This window comes from Artemia sp. Qi Xiang Cuo, chromosome 8 (genome assembly GCF_049724085.1).
Source record: "Artemia sp. Qi Xiang Cuo chromosome 8, ASM4972408v1, whole genome shotgun sequence".
NCBI lineage: Eukaryota > Metazoa > Arthropoda > Branchiopoda > Anostraca > Artemiidae > Artemia > Artemia sp. Qi Xiang Cuo.
The window spans coordinates 9,134,473-9,161,516 of record NC_142801.1 but is presented as its reverse complement, the minus strand read 5'-3'; the positions used below and the strand labels follow the sequence as shown (position 1 = coordinate 9,161,516).

The 27,044-nt window shown below is 35.6% G+C and overlaps 1 protein-coding gene across 2 annotated transcripts in view; it reads left to right on the top strand.

Moving 5' to 3' along the window:
• The window catches only part of Usp5 (ubiquitin specific protease 5), a 108,182-nt gene that overhangs the window by 22,718 nt on the left and 58,420 nt on the right, over positions 1–27,044 (top strand). For both annotated transcript variants that reach the window (XM_089093199.1, XM_089093198.1), the window contains exons 3-6: positions 8,193–8,369; positions 16,598–16,698; positions 22,516–22,703; positions 25,268–25,413. In XM_089093199.1, coding sequence (XP_088949325.1) covers positions 8,193–8,369; positions 16,598–16,698; positions 22,516–22,703; positions 25,268–25,413 — 612 coding nt within the window. The remainder of the gene's footprint in view (positions 1–8,192; positions 8,370–16,597; positions 16,699–22,515; positions 22,704–25,267; positions 25,414–27,044) is intronic.

The following is a 27,044-nucleotide window of genomic DNA, read 5'->3' as shown; positions in this document are numbered from 1 at the left end:
AAAAATTTCACGTTAACTTAAAAAAAATAAAATAAAAAAATTTAAAGAAAATGAACTCTTGGTCATTGGAACTGAAATATTGAAATAAATAATCATGTGCTTGATGATGTAACACGCTTATCTTTTAGCAAGATAATATAACACAAGTATCCATGGGCGTAGAGAGGGGGGGCAGGGGGGGCAGCTGCCCCCTAGACCTTCAAATTTACATTAGATATGGCTGAAAAAGCAGAGGGTTTGGAAAAAGCAGTTGATAAAACTCCATCACACTATCGACTGCCCCCCCCCCCTAGACAATATGCTGCCTAATGCTGCCTACGCCCATGCAAGTATCTTTTGAAAAGTTGCTTCTCTGGTATGTGCTGCCATATTTCACTTACTTCACTGCCTGATTCCACGTGGTTCGTCTTTAACTATTCCAACTAAGAAAAGGCTGTGAAGTTTTCCTTTTTGCAGTTATCTTCGATAAAAATGTGTCTTGTCAAGTAAGTTGAGGGAAAATTTTTTATTGTAAATTAACTTACAATGGTTGAAAATGATGCATCTTTTATCGCTTATCTTTTGACAAGATAATGTAACATATAAGGACTGATTTCTTTAGCTTCCTTAACTCTTTTCGATCTGGGCTAACATAAATTTTTATAATAGTGAGATTCCGTTTGACATGAATAACAAAACTTGACAAAAAAAATTGCGTCATAGTAAGGCTTGTGATTTAGGAGCAGTATTATACATGATCACTTGAACTTCTGCTAATCCTGTACATAATCTGATTATACTCCTACCAATACTACGAAGGGATCCTTATGTTTTTTCCTTTTTATCATGTTTTTTACCATTGCGAATTACCGTTTTTATCATTGATTTCCGTTGAGATTAGTTTTCTGGCCGATTTTCAGATGAAAGTTTCCTCAATTTCTCTCTTATTTTTTTCTGTTTCTAGCTTTTCGAATGTCACTCGGCTTTACTGCTATGATGTCACCTCCTGAAGAACTCTCCGATATTGATTTTTTAAGTTTATCCAGTAAACTTGATTTAGAGGAGGCTGAACTTTGTATTTACTGATCTTCTGTAGTTTTACTTTTTCCTGGGATTTCACTTTTTCTTGGGATTTCGTTCTTTCCCATAGGTGGAGGGGTTGCAACTGGAACGCCATTTGTTTTGATTCGGTTGCTCACATTCTGGTTGGTTGTCCTGACTGGAGGGGGTGTTTCTATTGAATCGCTTGAATCACTGGAGTCTTTTGCTTGAAATCGTTTTTTCGCTCTCTGGCTTGAATTGTTGGATGGATTGCTTTCTTTCTTCATTTTTTTATCATCAACTTTATTTCGCTTTAGTTTTTTTATCTGTTTGTTTAGATTCTGTCTTTCTTTTTTTTCGTTTAAAACAACCGTTGCTTACACAAAAAGTGAGATTACCGTGAATAGTTCAAAAAGTTGCATGTAGATTATTTTTAGCTTTAAGGTCAATATACGAGGCATGTTTTTTAAGTAAGTACCGTTTTGCGATTTTGCCGCCACAGCGCTAAGGTCGTCGTTCTGCGCATGCGCGCTGGTTACCTACATCTCTTGTCTACGCACTGACGCCATTACAGTCTGATTCTTAATTGTATACGTTGTTTACTGAGTGTTTAAGATGCCTCTGACAATCGTGAGTCCCGCCGATCGTGAAGTACGGGCGGTTATACGATTTCTTAGTGCTAAATGTGTAAAACCGATCGATATTCATCGTGAGATCTGTGAAATTTACGGACAAAACATTATGAGTGATGGAATGGTAAGGAAATGGGTGAGAGCATTTAAAGATGGCCGCACAAATGTGCATGATGAAGAACGGAGTGGGCGTCCTTCGGTCTTTAATGAAGATTTGGTGCAGAAAGTGGAAGAAAAAGTGAGAGAAAACAGACGCTTTACAATTTCATCAATGTGCGACTGGTTTCCTCAATATTCTCGTAGTGTTTTGTATCGCATTGTGACTGAGAACTTGAATTACCGGAAATTGTGTTCACGTTGGGTTCCAAAAATGTTGACGGATTTGCTCAAAACCCAACGTTTAGGCAGTGCATTAACTTTCCTTGAGCAATACCACAATGAAGGTGAAGATTTTTTAGACCAAATTGTTACTGGTGACAAAACATGGGTGGCCTACGTCACATCAGAATCAAAACAACAATCCATGGAATGGCGACATTCATCATCACCCAAAAAAGTGAAATTTAAGTAAACGAATTCTGCCCAGAAAATCATGTGCACAGTTTTTTGGGACAAAAAAGGAGTATTGCTAGGGGAGTTTCTGCCTCGTAATAAGACAATCAATGCAGCGTCTTATTGTGAGACATTGAACAATCTGCGTCGTGCAATCCAGAACAAAAGACGTGGCAAGTTGAGTAAGGGCATTATTTTGCTGCATGACAATGCCCGTCCACATGTGGCTAATCGGACCAAAGATCTCATCAAATCTTTTAAATGGGAAACTCTAGATCATCCTCTTTACAGCCCTGATCTGGCGCCCAGCGACTACCATTTGTTCCTGCCGTTGAAGAAACACCTGGGTGGTCAGCGTCTTCAAGACGATAACGAAGTCAAAACAGTTGTGATACAGTGGTTAACAAGTCAGGCGGGAGAATTCTATGAGGAGGGTATTCAAAAACTGGTGCCACGTTATTACAAGTGCCTCAATATTCACGGAAATTATGTAGAAAAGTAGATTAAGGTACAGGCATTCATGTAAAAATAAAATTATTGCGATATCTTTGCACGTCTTTTTTTAATTCCAAAACGGAACTTACTTAAAAAACAACCCTATGTATATATATGTATATGCGAAATTATCAAGCGTCTATAAATGAGTTTATATAAAAACCTAAGATACAATTGAAACAGCAGCAATACTTTTGCGTTTATGCAAGTCTTAAAAAATGTTTTGGAAACTACCTAGGTCAAGTTCTTTTTTTTTTGCGTTTTTTTCCTGTGTTTTAAAACCTTGGACCAAACATACTTTGACATCCCACTCCTGTTTGCATCATATATTGAAACATTCGTTTCCAGTGTCAATTAATTGAAGTTGAAACACTGGCCTAATGCAAAATATTTATGATGTTTCGGTAGCGATTCTAATTTTAGAATCGAAACTACAAAAATGCCTGAAAATTTAAAAACAAATTTAATTTTATTTTTGATTTTGATCTAAGTTAGTGTCAACAATACTTTCTCAAGGGTTACAGAACAAATCTGCAAGCTAGCGCATCTTTAAAGAAATATCGATTACACCGAATCTTGAAAAAAGTAGGGAAGAAATTCGACTATTGATCAAATATATAACTACTACTATAAGATATTAGATGCTTTGGTCAGATTATAAAAACATCCAACTGAAATAATGTTAAAGAAAAGGTAACCTCAGTTTTAAATTCTTTAAGTTCATTATTCTAATCATCCAATTAGGGCTCATAAAGACGGAGATACTTTGGTTCATCATTATCCACTAGAGATGTAACTAAATTGCATTGCACTGGAAAACCGCACTGCACTTTTCCATTTTTAGTAATCATAGAACTGGCATTTAGATTCGGTGGCCGTTCTAGCCCCTCTCGCGCCCGGTGTAAAATCTTGATTAGTGCCCCCTAAACTCTGTATCCCAAAATTTGCAGCCCGAAATTTGAGAAAATTTCCATTTATGAACAAAATTTTTCATTTGTTTAAATCTGAATTTTCTTAATTTAGCCTCTGCAAAATTATGAATTATCTCGTCCGAATTTATTGCTTCTAATTCTTCATGTTCTGTACTCATTAAAGCTAAGTTGATCGAGTCGCGCTTAGCCAACAGTCGATCTGACTATGGTCTATAGTCGATCTAACCTTTCTTACTAATTGACGTAAGTGCTGACACCCCTCCCACCGCCGAAGAAGTAACGACAGCTGCAAAAAATTTGAAAAAACTACAATGTTGACATATTATAATTAAATATTTTAGTCGGTATTATGTTTAGGTTAGAAACCATTCAATATAGTGCGTTCTGGGAGGCCTGCTTTCCATAATTCTCTGTTGTAGTTTCCATAAGTTTGTTACTAAAGTATTGTATTTTCATCATATTTAGGTATGTTTTATTAGGATTAACCTAACTCCACTTCCTGTGTGTGTTCCGTATAATTAACAAGTACCTTTCAATATATTATGCAACTAGGAGTGGGATGTCAAAGTATGTTTTGGTCCAAGATTTTCAAACACGGGAAAGAAACGCAAAAAAAGAACTTGGCCTGGGTAGTTTCCAAAGTATTTTTAAGAATTGTATAAACGCAAAAGTATTGCTGCTGTTTCAGTTTTATTTCAGGTTTCTGTATAAACTCATCTATAGACCCTTGCTAGTTTTGCATATATATATATATATATATATATATATATATATATATCTTTCAATATAAGACATTATTTTGCTATATTGACGTTAAAGTTAAAAAGCTTTCACATGGATTTAATTGAGTTTTTAGAAATAATCTCAATTTTTGCGGCAGGGGTGTTTATTATCAGGATAAACAAGCAAAGAGAAAATTTTGATAAACAGATAAACAAAATAAAGCCATTTTATGTCAATAATGAAAAAACGAAGAAAGAAAGTAGCCCAACGAACAGTTCAAGCCAGAGAGTGAAAAAGCGAGTTGAAGGAACGGACTCCACTGAACCAAATGGCGCACTAACTCCACGCCCTCCGCCTATGGTAAAGAAAGAAATCCCAAGAAAAAGTGAATTCCAAGGAAAAAGTAAAACTACTGAAAATAAACCAGAACAAGGCTCACAAAGTTCTGGGTCACCTCTCTTGGATGAACTTAAGTTGAAATTATCAGCGAGAAACAGAAAAAAACAAGAGGAAAATTGAGGAAGTTTTTATCAGAAAACTGTATGGAAATATTCGCAACGGAAATCAATGATAAAAACGGTAATTCCCAATGGTAAAAAAATGATTAAAAGGAAAAACATAAGAATCTCTTGGTAATATTGGTAAAATCAGTATATATAGGACTAGCAGAAGTACAAGTGATCATATAATAGCGGTCCTATTATATATTTTTATATATACTTTTGTCTTTTTTTGCGTACTATAACTATTTTTCGGTTAGTGGAGTTCTACTATTGATTTTTGGCTCTTATGCTTTTTTAGTTTGTTAATTGTATCGACAATCACGAAAGGTGATTTTGCAACAATTTATGTATTGGACAGACATGTCTACTATTCTCATGAGGAAAACCAAAGCAATGCATAAAACTGAAATGTACAGTTTTTAATGCTACACTGGAGAATACGATCAGATTTCAGATGAAAAGAATGTAATAAACATAGTGGTTTGCAAAGTATTAAAGTCATTTAAACAGGTAAAGAGACTAACTTGGAACAGGTAGTTTGAAGTCAAAGTTGAGAAGCTTTTATCCCAGTTTAGAAAAGTGTCCAGTTCCATCGAAAAAGACAGTTTTTGTTAAAATATGTAGCTCAAGTAATTGACTTTCGAAAATTTTGGAGCTGGCATACTCTCACATTCCAAATAGACACCACATTCACATTCTTAAATTCCAAGTATTAGTGAGATTAAGTGGTACTTATTAAGAATCCAGAACACACGTGACAAAGACTGCATCGAGAAAGACCGAGACGCTCAATGAAAAACAGGTTTCCGCTAGATATGAGATCTGAAAAAATAAGAGGAAAATTGAGGAAGCTTTTATCAGAAAACTGGTCAGAAAACTATCTGGAAATATTCTCATCGAAAATCAATGATAAGAACGGTAATTCCCAATGGTAAAAAAATGATTAAAAGGAAAAAACATATATATATATATATATATATATATATATATATATATATATATATATATATATATATATATATATATATATATATGTATGTATATATATATATATATATATATATATATATATATATATATATATATATATATATATATATATATATATATATATATATATATATATATAATATGTATTTTGTTTAAGTTCTATTATTCATGACTTTCGGAACCTCACTATTATAAAATTCCTGTTAGCCCAGATCAAAAACAGTAATGGATGCTAAAGAAATCAATCCCTAATATAACGATATAATGAAAACGGCTGAAGCAATCGGGTTTAAACTATCGTAGATGGGAAGTGAAAACTGAAGAAATAAGGGTAACCTGAATCATTTATGAATATGTGCCTTAAGTCATCAGTAATTGAAATGCTTTTTAGTCTACAACTCTGCACAGAAAATCCTCACTTCTTTTAATAGATATCTGACTTTTAGTCTATTTTTTTAATTTTGTAGTCTACTTTTTTGACTTGTTGTCTAATTTTTTCCTTACTTTTTTTCTACAAAATATGGTTTTTTCATTGATATTGCTTACAGATAGAGTTGCTTGACAAGACGCATTTTTATCAAGATAATTGAACACATGCAAAACTCTACGGCTTTTTCTTAGTTGGAATAGTTAAAGACGAACCACAGGGAATCAGGCACCTAAGACAGTCGAATATTGCACCCTATCCCAGAGAAGCAACTTTTCAAGAGATGCTTTTATTACATTATCTTGTCAAAAGATAAGTGATTAACGACGGATCATTTTACAATCATTTTGAGTTAATTTACAGTAAGTTTTCTTCAAGACTTACTTGACAAGAATCATATTTCTTCAAAGATAATTGCACATAGGAGTATAGACAGGATCTGAGCAGAGGGGGGGATGTCTCTTCAACCCCAGTGGGAGGACGTCAGGGCGGTATCTCAGCTCCGTGATGTCTAGCGAGGTTTCGTAGACGCCCTATGTTCCATTCCTGGCTCTGGATGATCTAAGGTATAAGGTAAACGACCTTTTACTACTGGCCACCGACACTGCGCCACACTGCCGGCACGCCGGCACTGTCCCTAGGTTGCCGATAATATATATATATATATATATATATATATATATATATATATATATCGCGCGCGCGCGCGCGCGCGCGCGCGCGCGCGCGCGCGCGCGCGCGCGCGCGCGCGCGCGCGCGCGTCTCTCTCTCTCTCTCTCTCTCTCTCTCTCTCTCTCTCTCTCTCTCTCTCTCTCTCTCTCTCTCTCTCTCTCTCTCTCTCTCTCTCTATATATATATATATATATATATATATATAGGAGAAAAATCGTGAATTCCATGAAAGGGGGGGGGGGGCTACTCTGATTTCAATGGAACTTTAAAAAAAGGTGGGGCGTTGCACCAGTGTCAAGGATTCGGAAAACTTTCAAACGCGGGAGGTATCTGTAGAGATGCCTGAATCGATATATCCGGCCGGCCGATTATTGTCGGGCCTTTATGAGGTTCCAGTGTCATTACCGGAAATCGGGAAAGAAATATTGGTTATCGTCCGATATATATATATATATATATATATATATATATATATATATATATATATATATATATATATATATATATATATATATATATATATATATATATATATATATATATATATATATATATATATATATATATATATATATATATATATATATATACATATATACATATATATATATATATATATATATATATATATATATATATATATATATATATATATATATATATATATATATATATATATATATATATATATATATATATATATATATTAGGTCGTTTTTTGAGAAAAAAATGTACAATTAACGCGCTCTTTTAAAGAGGAATAAAATATGCATATGTATCTAAATATATGTATATTCTATGTAAGTAAATATATATACAAAATTTATATATTAGCATTTGATTCTGTAAATTATTCCAGCCCTTTAACTAGGATTGTCTGAAAATTAAATTAGGTGAATTGTGTTGATTTCTTGTGTTAATCGTTGTTTTATGTTTTTAAGTTTTTATTTGTTTTTTTTTAACGATAAATAAAAGTTCAAATAGGGATAAAGTCCTTTTAATAGACAGTGTTTCACAAACAGTGATAGAAATTCACAAACAATACCAGATATTTCGGTCATATATGCACCGAAATACTGATGACGGTCACTGCATATGTGACCGAAATATCTGGTACTGTTTGTGAATTTCTATCACTGTTAGTGAAACACTGTCTATTAAAAGGATTTTATCCCTATTTGAACTTTTATTTATCGTGTGGTCTCCGAAATTATCCATTTTTTTTATATTTTTTTATGTTTTGAAGGTTGTGAAGGATGTTAACCTAGAGCCCGAACCCAAAGTTACCCGCTTAGCAATTGGAATGGAAGGTGGCTTTGACCCCACACCAAAAGCGAAGTATACTTATGAAGATCATAATTCTGTTTTTCTCATGCCAGATCGAACAAGTATTGATTTGCCTTGTTCAAGCTTACCGCAGAAGGTATTGTCTTTATTTTCATTAAAGATATTTGGGTGAATAATTCCTTCTTGGACAACACTTACTTTAATATTTAATCAAACTCATGTAACCCACAATAATGGAATGGGGGAACTCTTCCCCGCCCTTTAAAAAATGTACCAAAAGAGGGAAATGAGAAATACACCCATCTAGATCTACCGGTTTCAACCACAAAGATCTACTGATTTCAATCAAAACCGGTTTAATAGCCACAAAGACAAGCGACGGTTGACAGAATGCATTGGACTTATATAATTTGGGCTATATAATTTGAACATTAGGGGGGGTGGGTTAATTATTTGGACAGTGTTAATTATAAAACAATTCTTACTTCATAATATGCATAATAAGTTTAGCTAACACATTTTGCATGAAGACCCGCTATACTTTTCCCCCCCCCCCCTAATGTGCAAATATATAGCCCAAATCGGTTTCTAAAGTATTATATTGTCATCATATTTTGTGATATTTCATTAGGATTAGTTCGAAAAACAGGTTCTACTTTGATGAAGAACTTGACATAGGTGCTATAACATAGAAGCACCAAATTACTTTATGATTTCCATAAATTTTCACTGAGTGATTTTGTTCTTACTAAAAACCGGACGTATGTGATTTATCATCAAAGTGCCAGGTGTACTCCGCCACCACGCTTTCACAGAAAAGTGATTTTAAAACAACACAGGAATTCCGTGGCCACTTATAAACTGTCAGATGTCTCCCAAGAATGGCAGCTGATAGTTCGGTATCACCTCTCTCTTTCATTACTTTTGACTCATCAGTTGCGTTTTGTTCAGTACTTGCACTATTCTTGAATTTTCGGGGACTTCCCCGAAAATCTCGCATAAACGGAGCGACAAAAATGCTTGGGCCTACGAGCGTCAGAGCTTTAAATCCGGCCCTGCTCATACACTAGTAAAAATGTCATCAGTGTTCTTTTTTAGACAAGTAGATTAATGCATTTTCTGGCTGCCACCTAGTAAAGAGCAAACCACGGTCCAAAGTAGCCGAAATATAAACAACGGGTTTTGAAGAAACCACTTAGTGACAAGCATTTCCCATGTAACTTAAATTATTATTATTAAAATAAACTAATATTTTAAAATACTAATTGTGTTGCCAGAAGCAACTTTTCGGTTCTGTTCTTTTTTTCTTTTCTTTTTTACTCCGCTGTCGATTCCTGTTTGTTAGGAGAAAGCGGTAAGGGTTTAACCTCTGTGGTTTTTATGGAAAGTGTGAACCTCCAGCTGGAGTGATGGAAATGATATTTCATTTTGAAAAGCTGTGGTTAATTCTTGTCTTGGGCCAAAAGAATTGTTTTGTTTGTCCTTGATCCAGAGCCAATAATGGGTGAGTCAAACTAGAGTTTAATATCAGAGAGTTTTTTGTTTCTTCGAGCCTTGTTTCTCCTTTTGAGGGAAAAAATTTGTTGGAGCAAGCAGCCAGCAGTTTCAAATTTAAGCTAGATTAAAATAGTGCTTAGGATGTGCGACGGTTCCTTGGAACCGGAGCATTTTCCCGTGGGTCCGAAAGTGTAGCAATCTATTGTGGCTCTGAAACCGACTCTGTTGAATTTGTTATTCCATTTTCTATGTTTGGACCGGAAGTAGTGGGACGGTATCACATATGCCTCCTAAACTGTAATAGCTCTGTGATTGCTAGAGAAATTGGGGGTTTTCCTTTGCCTCCTTCTAAGGAGGCAACTCACCTGGCGTTTTTTTTTACCAAATGTTTACCGAGCGTAGTGTTTACCGAGCGTAGTGTTTACCGAGCGTTTCTTAGTTGCCCATTCTACATCTTTACCACTTCCACCTCCAACCTTTAAGTTGAATTGAAAAGCACCTTGTTTGAATTGAAAACTTCCGATGATTTTTCTAGTTTCAGACACAAAATTAGAGTCACCGGCCTTATTGAACCTAGTCATATCAGAACATTGCCCCAATGGTGTATTGTTTAGTTGTTCATATTATTCTGTTCAAGGCTTCCTAGAATTTCACCGTTCTGTCGAATACGTCTTTCTATGCTTCTTTAGTAGTCGACTATTGGACTGAATAAAACAGTTGGTTAACTAATGTAGTTATTCAGATTACTCGATTATTCAGATTCAAACTAAAACTCAGTTTTAAGGTACTGACTGTTTGAATCAAAATAGCTTTTCTTGATCAAAATATGATAGAAAGGTTCCTCCCACGGATCAAAAACCTACGCCAAGGGGAAGCTGATTTTTCGTAATGAAACAGTTCTTTATATTGGTATTGGTAAAAAAAGATAAGATAATATTTATTTCTAAAAGAATATCGCAATCTCTAATAGAGGCGAATTCGCTTCTTGTGTCAAGTAAACAGGAAAAAAAAAAAAATCACCAAAACAAGAGACAAATGTTAAAAATGGTCACTAAAAATTAAAACAAAAATAGTAAAATGTATTATATAAACATAACAACTACTGCTACTAATAGCTCACTGTAGCACCAAGCCGTCTGAGGCCAACAAAACTACACACGCTCTTCATCCGTCCCAATCTATTCAAAGTCTTCCTCTTTCCACCCTCCGAGGAAGTTCCAATTTCTGTAAATATTTCCTTACGACCTCTTCCCGCCCCATTCTGGGACGGCCATCTTTTTATCTGCCCTAGATTTCGGGGTGGCAAAGATGGCGGGCTGACAAAGATAGCCTTTGGCAATCTGTTATCCTTCATCCGCAGAAGGTGTCCCAGCCATCTCAACCTTTTCGTACAGCTTATTATTTGAAGTACGGTTAGTCACACGGGTATCCAAAACAATCCGTAGACAATCTGTCTTGAAAACATCTAACAAATCCTCCTCCGTCTTTGGAACGATTCAGAAACATATTTGACCACTGTCTTTGGTGTAGTTTTCAATATTTTAATCTTGGTTCGCAAACTTATCTTCCTATTCTTCCAAACTTTTTTCAACTGTGTAAAAATCACCCCATGCTAATTTTAACATCTTAATGAATCCTACAATGTATCCAAAATTAGCAAAGTAAGCATTACACAATTCATGGTACACAAATGAAAGGGAGGGCAGATAGAGAGATAGATGGACAATACCATATTGACTAACGACTATAACAAGATGTAACAAAAAGAAGAAATAGCCGAATTCAAAATTAAAGTCTGACAATGTTAAAACCGAAACACAATCATAATGAAGGTCAAAGATCTAATATTAAGAGAACTAATTAGAAACAATTGATAACTGAAAAAAAAGGTTTGTGTCAAAAACACAAATACAGAATTTAACTCCAAACCTGATGAATAAAAATAACGTATGGCAAAAAATACGTTACAAAGCATCAAAAAGAGGAAAGAAAATGTCAATACAAAAAGTGGCAATAATCATTGAGACAGTGCACAAACCAAAAAAAGAGACGAAGGGTCCGTATTACTGTTATTGTCATTAATTCAGAACTTAAAAAAAAAATGTAAAGATGGAGCATGTGATGAAAGAGAAGTACAAAGAAAAATTACACTTCAACAAAACACCATAAATTCACACTAGTCCGGGAGAGATTAGCATTGAATAGATCAGTTTAAAATTTAGTAAGTCTTCCTTCAATAGTTGGGAAACGGCTTGTAATATGGTATTTTCTTCGATATAACGCTAATTCTCCGCCATACGAGGAGACGCAAATGGTCTAGGGTAGAAAAGTCGCAAGAGATGCAAAACGATATCCTCCATGTATCCCGCTCGATATTTGTATGTCAGCAGAAATACGTGTCACTTGTAGAGGCCTAGAATGCGATTGGATATTAATTTTTCATGAATCTATTTAATAGATTCTTATCAATGGCTCGAAAAAAAAATATTTCCAAGTAACCTTACTGTCATTATTGGTAATACCATAATTAAACCCTGCAAGCCACTCAATGTAGTTTGTAACGGGGCAGATCCAACTGATCGAGGCTCAGGCCTTAAAAGGCCCATTGCCTCCGCACCTCAACTATTCTTATAGTCACACCACTGACTCCCATCCTAGGATAGGTCTTGGGTCTTGGCATCACCAGGACTCAACCTTCCGTCCGGAAGGACAGGATTTCAAGTCCAGTGTGCTTGCGAGTCACTCATGCACCCTGTTCTTCCAAGAGCATCCACATTGAACGGCACACGGATAGCTCTGATACATCCCCCCTAGTCCCAGACAGCACACAGTCCCATCCTAGGATAGGACTTGGGTCTTGGCAACACCAGGACTCAACCTTCCGTCCGGAAGGACAGGGTTTCACGTCCATTGTGCTTGCGAGTCACTCATGCACCCTGTTCTTCCAAGAGCATCCACATTGAACGGCACACGGATAGCTTTGATACATCGATTCTACTCCCGTTTTCCGACATGATACGGGTCACTTGTTGCCGACAAGAATCGTTTGAATGGTTTCTTGCTTGGTTTGGTATACAATGCTGCGACAACCTTCCACCTGCTTTCTCTGGCTCCCTTTTGGAAAATTTTCACAGCATTTGGATAGAAAGCCATATAAAGTGCATTCTATAGATATGCCAAGTTCCTTTTGTGTATCCCGCTGTGGCAGAAAAATAGCGGCATATTGAGGAATTACTGTATTACGGAACATACAGATATCCCCTTTTACAGATATGCCACAGGGGGTACATATGCTGTTTGAAAAGTGATATTACAGAAGCCAAATGCCCTCTTTAGTCCTCCAGTCCTACAGATTGAAAAGTACAGCAAGATTCAGCTTTCATCAAGGTGCAACATGCCTACCTTTCTCCTAAGAAGCTATCGATAAGGCGAGGGGTGCCACTGGCCCACTTTGGCTCTTCAATTCTGCAAATTGAAAGTTGAAATGTGATTCTGGTTCAAAATGGTGCAATATGACTACCTTCGTGTCAAAAAGTCGGGTTCGGAGGAGATTTGGGGGTCTATGGAGGGGCATGGGTTTTTATGATATATTTTACATGCTAATTTGTTTGTAATAATTGAGAAATTAATACCTCTTGAATATTTAATTATCAATATGTATGTATTGTAAAAGCCCCTTATGATTATTGAGAAGATAGACAAAAAAAAGTACTTTTATTAAATGGCTACATAAATCCATATGTTTTGGTATTGATCTTATTTCTGACATCATTATTTTACGTCCTTATTTTATTAGCATCTCTTTAAGTCTTCATATTTCACTATATAGAGGAAAATTTGTTAAATGTATTACAGAGGTATTGTTTACGAACAGTCATAAGGGCTGGACACACGTAGCTTTTATCGGCGCCGATTTACCAAATTGCCGCCGATTTGCAATGAAAACGGTGCCGATTTGAGCTTAAAAAATTTTCTGGATTCGGTGCCGATTTGCAAAAACAGCACCGAATTTTATCGTTATCATAAAAAAATCCTCAATCATTATCTTTTCTTCAGCCGGAAATCAAAAGAACTAAATAATAATATTATGCCTATTAGTTAAATATTTAATAATAAAAGAACTTCGTAATTTGAAAATGAAAGAATTTAAAATTTAATTAAAATTTTTTAATTTATTAAAATTTAATTAAAATCTTTAATAATAAAAGAACTCAATACTAATAATTATAAAAGAACTAAATAATAAGTTGATAACAATCATGCAACTATTAATAACCTACATTAGACTAATGGTGTGCATGATGTTAAGTTTTGAAAATCTCGCCCAAATGGCATTGTTTTTGTACTTCTATCATTTTCCCCCTGAGCTGCTGAAATCAGTGCCTGAAAAGAGCTACTTGTGTCCAACCTTTTAGGTACCTATTGGACTGACCATATATCAATAAGCCGTAAGAAAAATGTTGTTCGATCCCACTTTATAGGGTTTTAATCAAACAGTTCGTGGTAACGAACTGTAAGTAAGGAGCGACCCGGCTCAATGGTAACCGAAACTCTAGAAAACCGGTACCAATAGATACATCAAAAGAATCAGATTTCAAGCTGATTTCAAATATATAACTTTCATCAAGTTTTGTGCTACCCATCAAAAGTTACGCGCCTGAGAAAATTTGGCTGATTTTCAAAAAAAGGGGGAAAGACCCCCTTAAAGCTATAGGACCTTAATGAAAATCACACCATCATATTCAGCGTATCAGAGAACCCTACTGTATAGGTTTCAAGCTCCTATCCACAAAAATGTGGAATTTTATAATTTTTGCCAGAAGAAATATCACGGGTGCGTGTTTATTTGTGTTTTTTTGTTTTTTTTTTCCCCCAGGGGTAATCGTATTGACCCAGTGGTCCTAGAATATCGTGGGAGGGCTCATTGGAACGGAAATTAAAAGCTCTAGTGCCCTTTTTAAGTGACAAAAAAAAATGGAGGGCAACTAGGCCCCCTCCCACGCTTATTTTTTCCCAAAGTCACCCGATCAAAATTTTGAGATATCCATTTTGTTCAGCATGGTCGAAAATATGATAAATATATCTTTTAGGATGACTTAATCCCCCGAAGTCCCCAGGGGGAGGGCTAAAAGTTATAAACTTTACCCAATGTTAACATATAGTTTTGGTTATTGGGAAGTATACAGAAGTTTTCAGGAGGGTTTTTTTCTGTAGTGGGGGGGGGGGGGGTCGGGGGTTATGGTGGAGGCTCTTTCCATGAAGGGAATTTTCATGGGGGAAGGGAAATTGCCATGAAGGGGGCGCCAGACTTGCTAGCATTATTAATTGGTTATTGGGAAGTATACAGACATTTTCAGGAAGGATTTTTTTCTGAGGAGGGGGGGGGGGCTAGAGGAAGGGGTTATTCTGGAGAGTTTTTCCGTGGAGGATGTTTCGTTGGGGTAAGGGACATTTCTATGAAGGGGGCGCCGGATTTCCAAGCATTATTTAAAAAAACGATCAGAAATTAAATAAAAAAAACAAGTTTTTTCAACTGAAAGTAAGAAGCAACATTAGAACTTAAAACGAACAGAAATTATAACGTATGTGAGGGGGTTCTCCCCCAAGTCAATACCTCGCTCTTTACGCTACAGTTTTCTTTAGTGCTTTCAAAAGAGCTATCTATTCTAATTAAACGGCCTTTGTGATTCAGGGGTTTGTTAATAAATTTTCTTTTTTACTTTTAACGTAAAGAGCGTGGCATTGACTAAAGGGAGAACCCCTCATATACGTAATAACATATATATAATAAAAAAACAATAAAAAAAACAAGCGATGCTGCTGAATAGTGATCGAAACTTTTAAAAACAGAGTTTTGATGTCAATTAATGTATCAAAAGAATGTGCTTATAAGACTGATTCTAAATATACAATTTTTATTAAGTTTAGTATTACTCATCAAAGGCTACGAGCCTGAGAAAATTGAAAATTTACCCGATTTTTCAAAGAGAGGGGAAACACCCCCTACAAGTGAATGCATTTTAATGAAAGTCACACCGTCAGATTCAGCGTATCAGAAAACCCTATTACATAGGTTTCAAGCTCATATCTGCAAAAATCTGCAACTTTGTATTTTTTGCCAGAAGAAAAATATACGAATATAGAAGTTAGTTACGTAAGTTAATTTGTAATTTACGGCAGAACCAAATTTAGAGACATCCATTTAGCAAAAGAAAAGTAAAATTTTAATGCAAATTTTGTTTATTTATTCAATGACGGTGAGCCAAAATAAAAGCTGCATCAACTGAAAAACGATCAGAAATTCAATAAAAAAAACAAGTTTTTTAAACTGAAAGTAAGGAGCGACGTTAAAAATTAAAACGAACATAAATTATTCAGTATATGAAAGTGGCTGCCCCCTCCTCAACGCCTCGCTCTTTACGCTAAAGTTTTTTATCGCTTTAAAAAATAGAGGTGTGAGACAAAGTCAAACTGTAGCGTAAAGAGCGGGGTGTTGAGGAGGGGACAGCCCCTTTCATATACGGAATAATTTCTGTTCGATTTAAGTTTTAATGTCGCTCCTTACTTTCAGTTTAAAAAACTTGTTTTTTTTTATTTAATAAAGGAAAAGAAACGATTTACCAAATCTACGGAAAAAAAGAAACAAAAAAACAGGTCGTCTCCGATGGGGTGGGAATAAGTCACAAAGAATGATTTAAAGGAAGTTGGAAGTTCATGGATTGGGGGTAGAGAGTAGATCTTTGAGTACATTAGGGTGGAGGAGGAGCGTGTGCAGCTGTGTTGGCCTCAGGTTGCTTGGTGCTGCAGTGGGCTGTTAGTAGTAGTAGTAACATTTTTTGTATTTATATTTATGGTATTTTTTGTCAGATTCAAGACGCCATTGCTGGGATATTGGCTGCAGAGACAGCATCCTTTAAAGCGGAAGTGGAAGCTACGGAGTGGAACGGAGAACAAAGAATCGTTTCGAAGTAAGACATTTAACTACAATTATGAGGCTTTAGAAAGTAAATTGGTGGTACATAATATCATTCTTTGCGTTCTGGTGGTAACTGAAGAGTTCATATTAGTGCAGATAGAGAGGGACCCCCCACTCTTCTTTAAAAAAAGCTGTAGAAGAAAAATTATAGTCTTAAAACTCAATTTTCTACTATTTATGAAAGATTTTCTGAAAAATGAAACTGAGGCTTTGAAAGTTTTTTTTTATGAGAACGGCTTTCCTGTTTTCTCACTATGTTACTGAAAATTTTTCAGAGACTGAATGGCTCAATCATGAACAAAACAGGAAAATAGCTCATCTTTTCATCAAATCTATGATATTTCCCCTCTGGTGCTAGTGTAATTTTTATCTGTTTTATTGCTATATTAGCCTTTTGATAATTTTCTTTTTTGTATAAACTATGCATCCCTCAATCAATGTAATGTTGTTATATTAGTTTTGATTCTGAAGATTTTGAGGCCTTTCTTTCTGTGGTTATTAATCAATTAGATTTGTTTCAGTTATTACATTGTTCCTCTCCTTTCTGTCCTTTTTTTCGTTTTTTTTTATTATATTTTAAAAGCACTGTTTCTTACCCGATTCATTTTTAACTTTATATAACCCAGGAAAATTATGTAAAAACAAGAGTAAGAGAGCAGTAGCTTAAAATGATCATAAATATTTCAATGTTTTGCAATATTTTTTTTTTCAGAGCCAAACTTGACAAATATACTTTAATTAATGATTGTCTGCAAGTTAATTATTTCTGCCATTTGTTAAATTAGTAATTTTGAAGTTAGTAACCGGGGATTTTTTGATAATTCTTCTTCTTCTGAAAATTAGTTCCTGGAATCTGAAACATGAATTTCGGCTTCAACAGGTTTTCTGCTGACAAAATGATCTTTTTCTTCATGAAAAAAAATTGCATTTTCAAAACGTTCGCGTTAGTTTTCTTTATCAGCTGATTGTTACAATATTCACAAAACTGTCAACATCCCCTCTTTGTATTTTTTCAATCCAGTCAGACTTATTAAGTCATTTTGGCTATTTCTACACTTCTTTCTTGACCTAAACTGAGTGACTATTAGAAAAGTATAGAGTTTGTAAGGAATTAATCAAAAAAAACTTTTTCGCACAAAATAAGTTTTTGAAAAAAAGGTAAAGAACTCCATTAAACCAAAAATGAACAAAAATAGAATCAAATAATTTACCAAGCATGCAACTACCACAAATCAGTATTAATAAATAAATGAAACCCAAAACAAACACATATAAAAATAAGTCAAACTCAAAACGAGCAGAAATTAATCTAAGTAGGGTTCTAAACCCTATGCTTTCTAGAAGCCAAAATATAATTTGTACTATACTGAAAAAAATTCAAATGAATTTAATGAAAAAAAAATGTGCATTGTTGGTTTAATATACATAATGCTGATATTTATTCCTTAAAATCTTAAATAATTTTTGATTTCTTAAAGTTATAAAAGTGAAAACATGTAAAAGAATTTTTTTCAGTAAAGACCGAATTATATTCTGGCTTTTAGAAAGCATAGAGCTTACAACCCTACTCAGATTAATTTCCACTCATGATGGAGTTTTTTAACTTTTTTTTGCTGTTCGTTCTATATTGACATAGTCTTTTTACAGCGAGTAAGCTTGAGCCTCTTCTGAAGTTAAACAACCATCCCTTCCATAAAAACGTTTAATTTCCATGGGCATAACTTACAGCCCTTGCCCCTAATCTCTAGGAGTTTTTTCAACCAGAAAATCCTTGTTATATGATATTTAGACTATGTTGTATATATTAGCCATCTCAAAATTTCTATTAGACACATTTCGGGACAAAACGACGTGTGTGTAGGGGAGAGAGGGTAGCCGCCCTCTGATCACTTTGACTCTTAAAAAGGGCACTAGAGCGTCTGATTACTAATCCAATGAGCCCCTTTGAAGATTATATGACCACACTTTCTATAAAAACCCTATAAGTCCCCAGGGTAAAACTTACAACCCCTGCCCTGAGGGCTGGGGGGATTTGTTATCCTCAAAGACATAATTTCCAGATATTTCTGATAGGCTCAACAAAATGGCTATATCGAAATTTTGATTGGAAGTGTTTGAGGAAATGATAGGCGTTGAGAGAGACATTTGCCCTCTGATCTCTTTCTACTAATAAAAAAGGCACTAGGCCTCTCAATTTCCAATAAAATGAGCCCTTTTTGAAGCTTCTACGACAAAAATTTCTATAAAAACGTTAAAATCCCCAAATGCAAAACTTACGACCCTTGTCCTGAGGGCTATGGGGAGGATTGTCATTCTCAAAGCAATAATTTCCAGACCTTTCAACTACCTTGAACAAAATGGCCATATCAAAATGTTGATCGGAAATGTTAGGGGAAATGATAGGTGTGGGGAGGGGTTCTCCTTCTGATTATTTTCGATTATTAAAAAGGGTAATAGCCCAGTCATTTTCCAATCGAAAGGGCCCTTTTTTAAGTTTTTACGACAACACTTTCTATATGACATTATAAGCCCCCAGGGCATAACTTACAACCTTAGCCTGAGGGCTGTGGGGGGTTGTCATACTCAAAAATATAATTTCCGGACCCTTCGACTACGTTCAACAAAATTGCTACATCAAAATGTTAATCGGAAGTGTTTGGGGCAATGATGGGTATGGGGGGGCATTCGCCTTTCGGTCACTTTTGACTATTAAAAAGGGCACTAACCCTCTCAATTTCCAGTTGAATGAACCCCTTTTAAAGTGTCTACGACAACTCTATCTATAAAAACCTTACATGCTCCCGAAGGGTATAACTCATAACCTTTGCCCTGGGGGCTCTGGGGGGTTTATCATCCTCAATTACATAATTTCCAGAACTTTCAAATACGTTGAACAAAATGGCTATCTCAAAACATGGATTGAATGTGTATGCGGAAATGGTGGGCATGAGAGGGGGGTTAGTTGTTCTTTAATCACCTTCGACTATTAAAAAGGGTTCTAGCCCTTTCAATTTCCAATTGAATGAGACTTGTTTGCAGTTTCTACCACAACTCCTTCTATAAAAATTTCATATGCCCCCAGGGCATAACTTGCAACCCTTACCCTGAGGGCTCTGGGGGGGGGGGTGTCATCCTCAAAGACCTACTTTCCAGAATTTTCAACTACGTTGAAAGAAAAAATTGGATATCTCAAAATTTTGATTGTATGGGTGTTGAGGAAATGGTAGGTGTGAGTGGGGGGTTAGTTACCCTCCAATCACTTTCGACTATTAAGAAGGTCACTAGCCTGTTCAGTCTCCAATCGAATAAGCCCTTTTTGAAGTTTCTACAACAACGCTTTCTATAAAAACCTTATATGCCCCCAGGGCATAACTTACAACCCTTTCTCTGAGGGCTGTGGGGGGGGGGGAGTTTTCATCCTTAAAGACCTAATTTTCAAAACTTTCAACTACGGTGAACAAAATGGCTATCTCAAACTTTGATGGGATGTGTTTGGGGAAAAGGTGGGCGTGAGAGGGGGGTTAGTTGCCCTCAAATCGCTTTCGACTATTAAAAAGAGCACTAGCCCTTTGAATTTCCAGTCGAATGAGCCGCTTTTAAGTTCTACGACAAAGCTTTCAATAAAAATCTTATATGCCCCCGGGGCATAACTTATAACGCTTGCCCTGAAGACTGTGGGGGAGTCTGCTCAAAGATATAATTTCCAAAACTTTCAACTACGTTGAACAAAATGGCTATCTCAAAATTGTCATTAGATGTGTTTGGGGAAATGGTGGGTGTGGAAGGGGTGCTAGTTGCCTTCCAATCACTTTCGACTATTAAAAAGGGTACTAGCCATTTAAATTTCATATCGAGTGGGCCCATTTTGAAGTTTCTACGACAACGCTTTCTATAAAAATCTTATGTTGCCCCAGAGTATAACTTATAACCCGTGTCCTGAGGGCTCTGGTGGGTTGTCATCCTCAAAGACCCAATTTCTAAAACTTTCAACTACGTTGAACAAAATAGCTATCTCAAATTTTTTATTGGATGTGTTTGTGGGAAAGGTGGGCGTGATAGGGGGGTTAGTTGCCCTCCATTCACTTTCTACTATTAGAAAGAACACTAGCTTGCTGAATTTCCAATCGAATGAGGTTTTTTTGAAGTTTCTCGACAACGCTTTCTATAAAAATTTTATGTGCCCCCAGGGCATAACTTACAACCCTTGCCCTGAGGGTTGTCAGGGAGTGTCCTCCAAAAAACATTATTTCTATTTGGAAATCAACTACGCTGAACAAAATGGCTATCTCAAAATTTTGATTGGATGTGTTTGGGGAAATGGTGGGCGTGGAAGGGGTTTTTGTTGCCTTCCGATCACTTTTGACTATTAAAAAGGGCATAAGCCACTCCAATTTCCAATCGAATGAGCCCTTTCGAAGTTTCTACGACAACTCCTCCGATACGAAGTGCCCTGGTCTAAAGGAAAAAAAATACATTATGCCAACATCGCTCTTTACTTAGGCAGCGCGGGTTTTTCTTCACTTTCGTTTGACTCATTATACTTGGTATTTTATACTTAGCTATGTTTCGTGTGTAAATTTGCACGCGTCGTATATATTCTAAAAATAATACAACCACTCAAACATGACGTCGCTCCTTTGAATTTTTTTCCTAAATTTCTTTTCCTAAAGACTCTTAACGAATTTTTCTCAAAGTTGTGACGTATGTAGAACGTTTTTTTAGGCCAGAAAACCCCAGGAGGCCAATTTTACAAAAAAAAGAAAAAAAAAGAAAAAGAGCTGTTTTCGAATTTTTTTTTTTTTTTAAATACGTATGCAATAATTGCTATTTTAAAGAGATAAGATATATAATTACTTTAAGTATATTTATTTACTATGTATCCTAATATGTACTTATCCTACTGTTTTTAGTATCACAAAAAAAATCTCAAAAAACGCATATAAAATTTGTTTATATCCATTTTTGTTATGTTTTTACGAGTCCAAAAAAAATTTCAGGAGGGGTTCAAACCCCCCTAACCCCCCCTTCTGGGTACGGCCTTGGACTTGGGAATTCAATGATGCTAATCTTTTGTTATTATAGTATTTCCCTCAGAAGAACCTAATGAGCAGAATGTTACCCAAAATGCTGAAACTTCTTTGATCCCCTGATTATTGAAATATTGCCCAAATAAGCAAAAACTATTCTTTGTAGTGTGTCCCTGAAGTTTATTTCATGAAGTTCAGCAGTTGGGCATGTGAAATACCCTTCATCCTATCTTGTATCCCAATATCCTATTTATTCTTAATACCAAGGACAGTGCCAATGAAATGAGATTGTTTGAACTGGTTAAGTAGAAACTTGCAAAACCATATATGCCTAATTAAAATAAGTCTAATAAAAGAGACCTTCATGTGCTGATATACAGTTTTTGGTAGGAGGATGTGTCAAATATTGATAATAAAAGAAAAATTGGAGATGAAAAAATCAGCAGAAAATGAACTAAAACGCATGACACTAAGTAACTTAAGCGGTTCTTGCGTTCCTTTGAAGTTTTAGTTTTCTTTAGGAACCAACAGATTGTTAACATTTAAATTCTGGAAAACCGTTGTCAGATATGACTTTTTAATTTTGCTTATTTATTTTTACGGTTCAATGTGGCAACACTGACGAAAATGTGGTACAGCCATAGAAGTTTCATCATTTTGAAACAATAAAAAAAAAAACCTTAGAAAAACGCAGTTTTCAGATATAAATAGACCTAAGATAGGTCCAGGGTGCAAAGTGTTTTATTTTCATGTCCTTGATACTTTTAAATTCTTTTTTATAGATATGCTGATGATTTGGTTCAACTTGATAACGGTGTGAAGATACCACCTAGTGGTTGGCAGTGCGAAAAATGTGACTTGACAAACAATTTGTGGCTCAATTTAACTGATGGCAGTATTCTTTGTGGAAGAAAATTCTTTGATGGGTCTGGGGGCAATGGCCACGCTGTTGATTACTATTCACAAAAAGGTAACCAAAATATAATCAAAACAAGGTTTGTTTCTCTGGTTTTGTCAGTTTTGTCTTCGTCTCTTAATGATCGCCTCTCACATAAAAAAAATCAATACACGTAGCGTCACCTACTAGAATTTATGAAGGGGAGTGGGGTGTGTGTGTGTGTGTGTGTGTGTATAACCTTTGCCCATTTCTTGGTTTTATTTTCTTCTTTTTGTTGAGTTTGTGGAGTTCTATTGCTTGATTATAGTTGATTAATGGTGATGATTGGCGTCAGGCGCTATTTTTCTTTTTTTTTCTCATTGTTTCCTCTTTCCTCCCTATTTTTTGGGCCATAAGGCCCCCTTTGGGAATGCCTAATTTTGGGTTTTTGTTGTTACAGATATGTTTCCAATAAACGACCTTTAATTTGAACATGTTTAACTATATTGACGATAAATTTGAACTTTGGGTGCACGTTGGAGCGTCGCGTCTCTGCATTGGTCTTCATTGGGGTAGCGAGTTGTCTTAATTGGTAAATAACTCTCACAACGACCCTTCATTTTCGGGTATTAACTCGAATAAAACGAATACTGCTAATGGTATGATGACTATAGGATGGCGTCCTCTCCCCTAATTGCTGTAAATCCACTTATAAGAAGATCATTGAAGTAGAGAAATGCCTGGTCTCTTCTATTCAGCATGTATCATGATATCTCCCTTGGGGGCAACCTAGTAAAGAACGAGCTCAGCCCATAGTATCAAAAAATTTTAAATCGTGTTTTGAAAAAAAAACTGTCAATTGAGCAAGATTTGCCACTTGAAGCTGATTTAGGGATTGTAACAATGATTTCGATTTATCTTAATGGTAAAAGTTTGTTGCGAAAGTAAATCTGTGGGAATCTCGAAAAATAGCAGGAAAACCCCAGGAAAATGGTGTCAAATTGAAATAAAAGTTGTACCAATGGAATTTCTATAACCAAAAACACCATTTAGGAGAATTACATACAGTTCTACATCTTGAGTAACAAGGATAGTCACTTTGCGCATTGGCAGATGTGGTGTGTTTCCTTTTTTCTGCTTCTCCTTTCTGCCACCGCTAGTGGCGCGCTGAAACATCATCGAGGAATGTTTAAGGGCTCATTTGAAAGGAAATTGCTGTATCTGCGTGCTAATTGTGAGTAAAAAAAATATAATACTAAAAATAAAATATATTTTATTTGCAAAAAATTTTATCTTCATATACAAGATGATGTAACACACAAATGACGTCATACATGGTAATCCGGGATGCAGCGGTAGCTAGCAACCTAGTAAGAGGCGTCCAATGCTAAGAAATGTAATAGCCCATAACTCGTGAAAGTAGTGTCATATCAAAACAAGAAGTAGACTATTAGAACCGCCTTATCCGAAACCCGTCTACAGGAAACTTACCATCCCTTGGATTGAATAACGAGGAAAATATATTGGCTTGTAAAACAAGATAAGTTGCTTGAAATACGATATTCTTCAATTACGGCATACTTTTTTCCTTTTTTTACTCAGATAGCGGGGCACTGGAACATTGCTGAGAGCTGTTTAATGGCTCATTTTAAAGAAAATTGCTCCATCTAGTGCCTTTTTTTTTTTTAATATAGTCAATTTTTTATGAAAAACTGCATTTTTCCATAACACTGTAGTATCTTATGTTATTATAACCTCAGGAATTTGTCATATCTACGTGCTTTTGTAATAAAAAAAAACAAAAACAATATTTTTTACAAAGAACTGTATTTCCATATACTAGATAATAAATCTCGTCATGGTTTTGTTAGATTCTTAGATCAAAGGCCATTTTTATCCTTCGTTCGAAATTCTACCTTTCTGTTCAACAACTAAAATCCGACTAAAGAAGTTTATAATAATTTTAAGAAAAAACTGTCAATTAAACGTACCGCATGAATATAAACTACTAGGCACCCGGTTTTATTATTTACCCTTGTTTTTGGATTCCTGATTTCAGTCTTATCGAGTCGGATAATTTCTTGATTTCGTTCGGATATTTGCTAATATCCGATTACTATCATGAATAAGTAATATTTGACCTCTCATGACCGATCCTTAATAAAATATTATATTAATTAAGATTATATTCAAAGTCAATCATTAGAAAAACAAACCATTGCATATGTTAGACTTAGTTTGCTGCCTGATTCTTTGAGGTTCGTCTCTTACTATTCCAAAGAAGAAAAGAAGGTGTGTATAAGAAAGTAACTTACTTTAAAGAGCGGCTTTGGTAAATGTAATAACAATGTGATTTGTTATTTACCAGGTTTTGCTAAGAAAGGGCCAAAGGCTTTTTCTGTGTGTGACACATATTTTAAGAGTCAATAGAGACAGAGGCTTTTTTAAGGATTTCGTCTAAAATTCTCCCTAAAAATCAAGATTTTAGCTTGCTTTTTATATTTTGGACAAAACTTTGCAATACATCTCTACTAATAAAAGGTCACCCTCGACATAATGTATAGGCATTCTTTCAATTAGCAAAGGATTATAGTAAGAAAAGCTGACTTGAATGCTTAGAATATAAGTTACTGATATGCTTTGGTTTTATATTGTAGGGTACCCTTTAGCTGTGAAGTTGGGTACGATAACCCCTGATGGCAAAGCTGACGTGTACAGTTACCCTGAAGACGATATGGTCGAAGATCCATTCCTAGTGAAACATCTTAGTCATTTTGGTATTAACGTTTCAACTTTAGAAAAGGTTTATATATTTTTTCTATAAAGACCAAATTGGTTTACACACTTATAACCAGGCTTATTTTATTGAACAAGAACAAAAATACGACCCTTTGGTTTAGAGTTTAGTTTTTGATTTTTTTTTTCGTTTTTTTTTTGCTAGAGTTTTTTATTCAACGAAGTTTGATACAGGAAATATTAGGAGGATTTATCAATCGATCAATCAATCAATCAATTTTATTTAAAGACAACAGAGAAAAATTACAAAACTTCAGATGAATAAATTCTAAGACCACACTGATTATACATGACGTACGAAACCAAGAGAGGAAAGGAAATAATGAAAAATAAAATCAAATAGGTGAGAAAACGCGGATTTTATCAGCCAGTGGCAAAATATGAAGACGAAGAACAAGCAAACATTTCGACAAGGTTGTCAATGTGCTCCTTCGAGCGATTTATTATTTCAGAATTATTCGAGAGTATCTTGCCGTTTTCATCTTCGACGGACGCACTAGTAGGCTTGTGTGATTTACTCCTGATTGAATTTAGGATCTGATACGTCTTCCTGGTGTCGGATCTGGAGGCAGCGGCTTTCATGTCTTCAGTGATTTTCTCCCAGTACTGGTTCTTATTATTCTTAGCCGACTGGTGGCATTCTCTTCTCAGGCGCTTGAAGAACTCCGATTTTCTGTCTGATATCTGTTGCTTCTGCTCAGCCAGCTGAACTGTGCGTGTTGACATCCATTTTTGGATAGTCTTTTGCGGTATCCTATCGCAGCCTCTCAACCTCGTGGATTGTATTGCGTCAGCCACTCTTCATACAAAACTTCGGGTTTGCTCGTCGGTCGCTTGCACTTCGAGAGCTTCAAAGCGGTTAGACAACTCTAAGCGGAATGCCTGTCGTATATTAGAATCATCGAAGCGATTGGTGTTAAATCTTTGTGGAGATTTCGTCTTGGAGCGTGCTCCTAGTCGCAACTTTAGATCTAACTTGGCAAGAAGATGATCCGACCCATGTTTCAAGTCAGTATCTGCTCCAATGTACGATCTACTGTTCTTGCTATTGATTTCCAACGGTGGGACATGAGGATGTAATTAATCTGGCTTTTTGCTCTATCATCTCTTGAATGCCATGTGGCTCTATGGCTAGGCTTTTGTTTGAATAAGGTAATGGTAATGACCAAATCATTCGTCATGGTAACTTGAAGAAGTCTTGTTCCCCTGCTACATCTAGCTCCAAGACCGAAGTTGCCAATGGTAGACTCAGCATTGGATACTTTTAGCCCGATTTTGGCATTAAAGTCGCCTCCAATAAAGATGAGGTGTCGTTTCGGGACCTTCTTAAGTGTACAAGTTAGAAGTTGGTATAAAAGATCTCCTTCACTCTCCGGTGTGTCCCTGGTTGGAGCATAAACTACAATAACTGATATGTTGAACAGGTGGCCTTTGAATCGCGCTCTTGCTACTCTATGTGAGATAGGTTCCCACTCTAGAAGTGACATCGATGTGAGGGGGCTTAAAATGATGCCCACTCCACCATACGTATTATAGAAGATACGTATTAAAATATGTTTAATATTTTAAGTTTATAAAGTATACCCAAGATATATTCGTATTATAAAGAAATTTCAACTTCCTCTGCTCAAAGGCTGC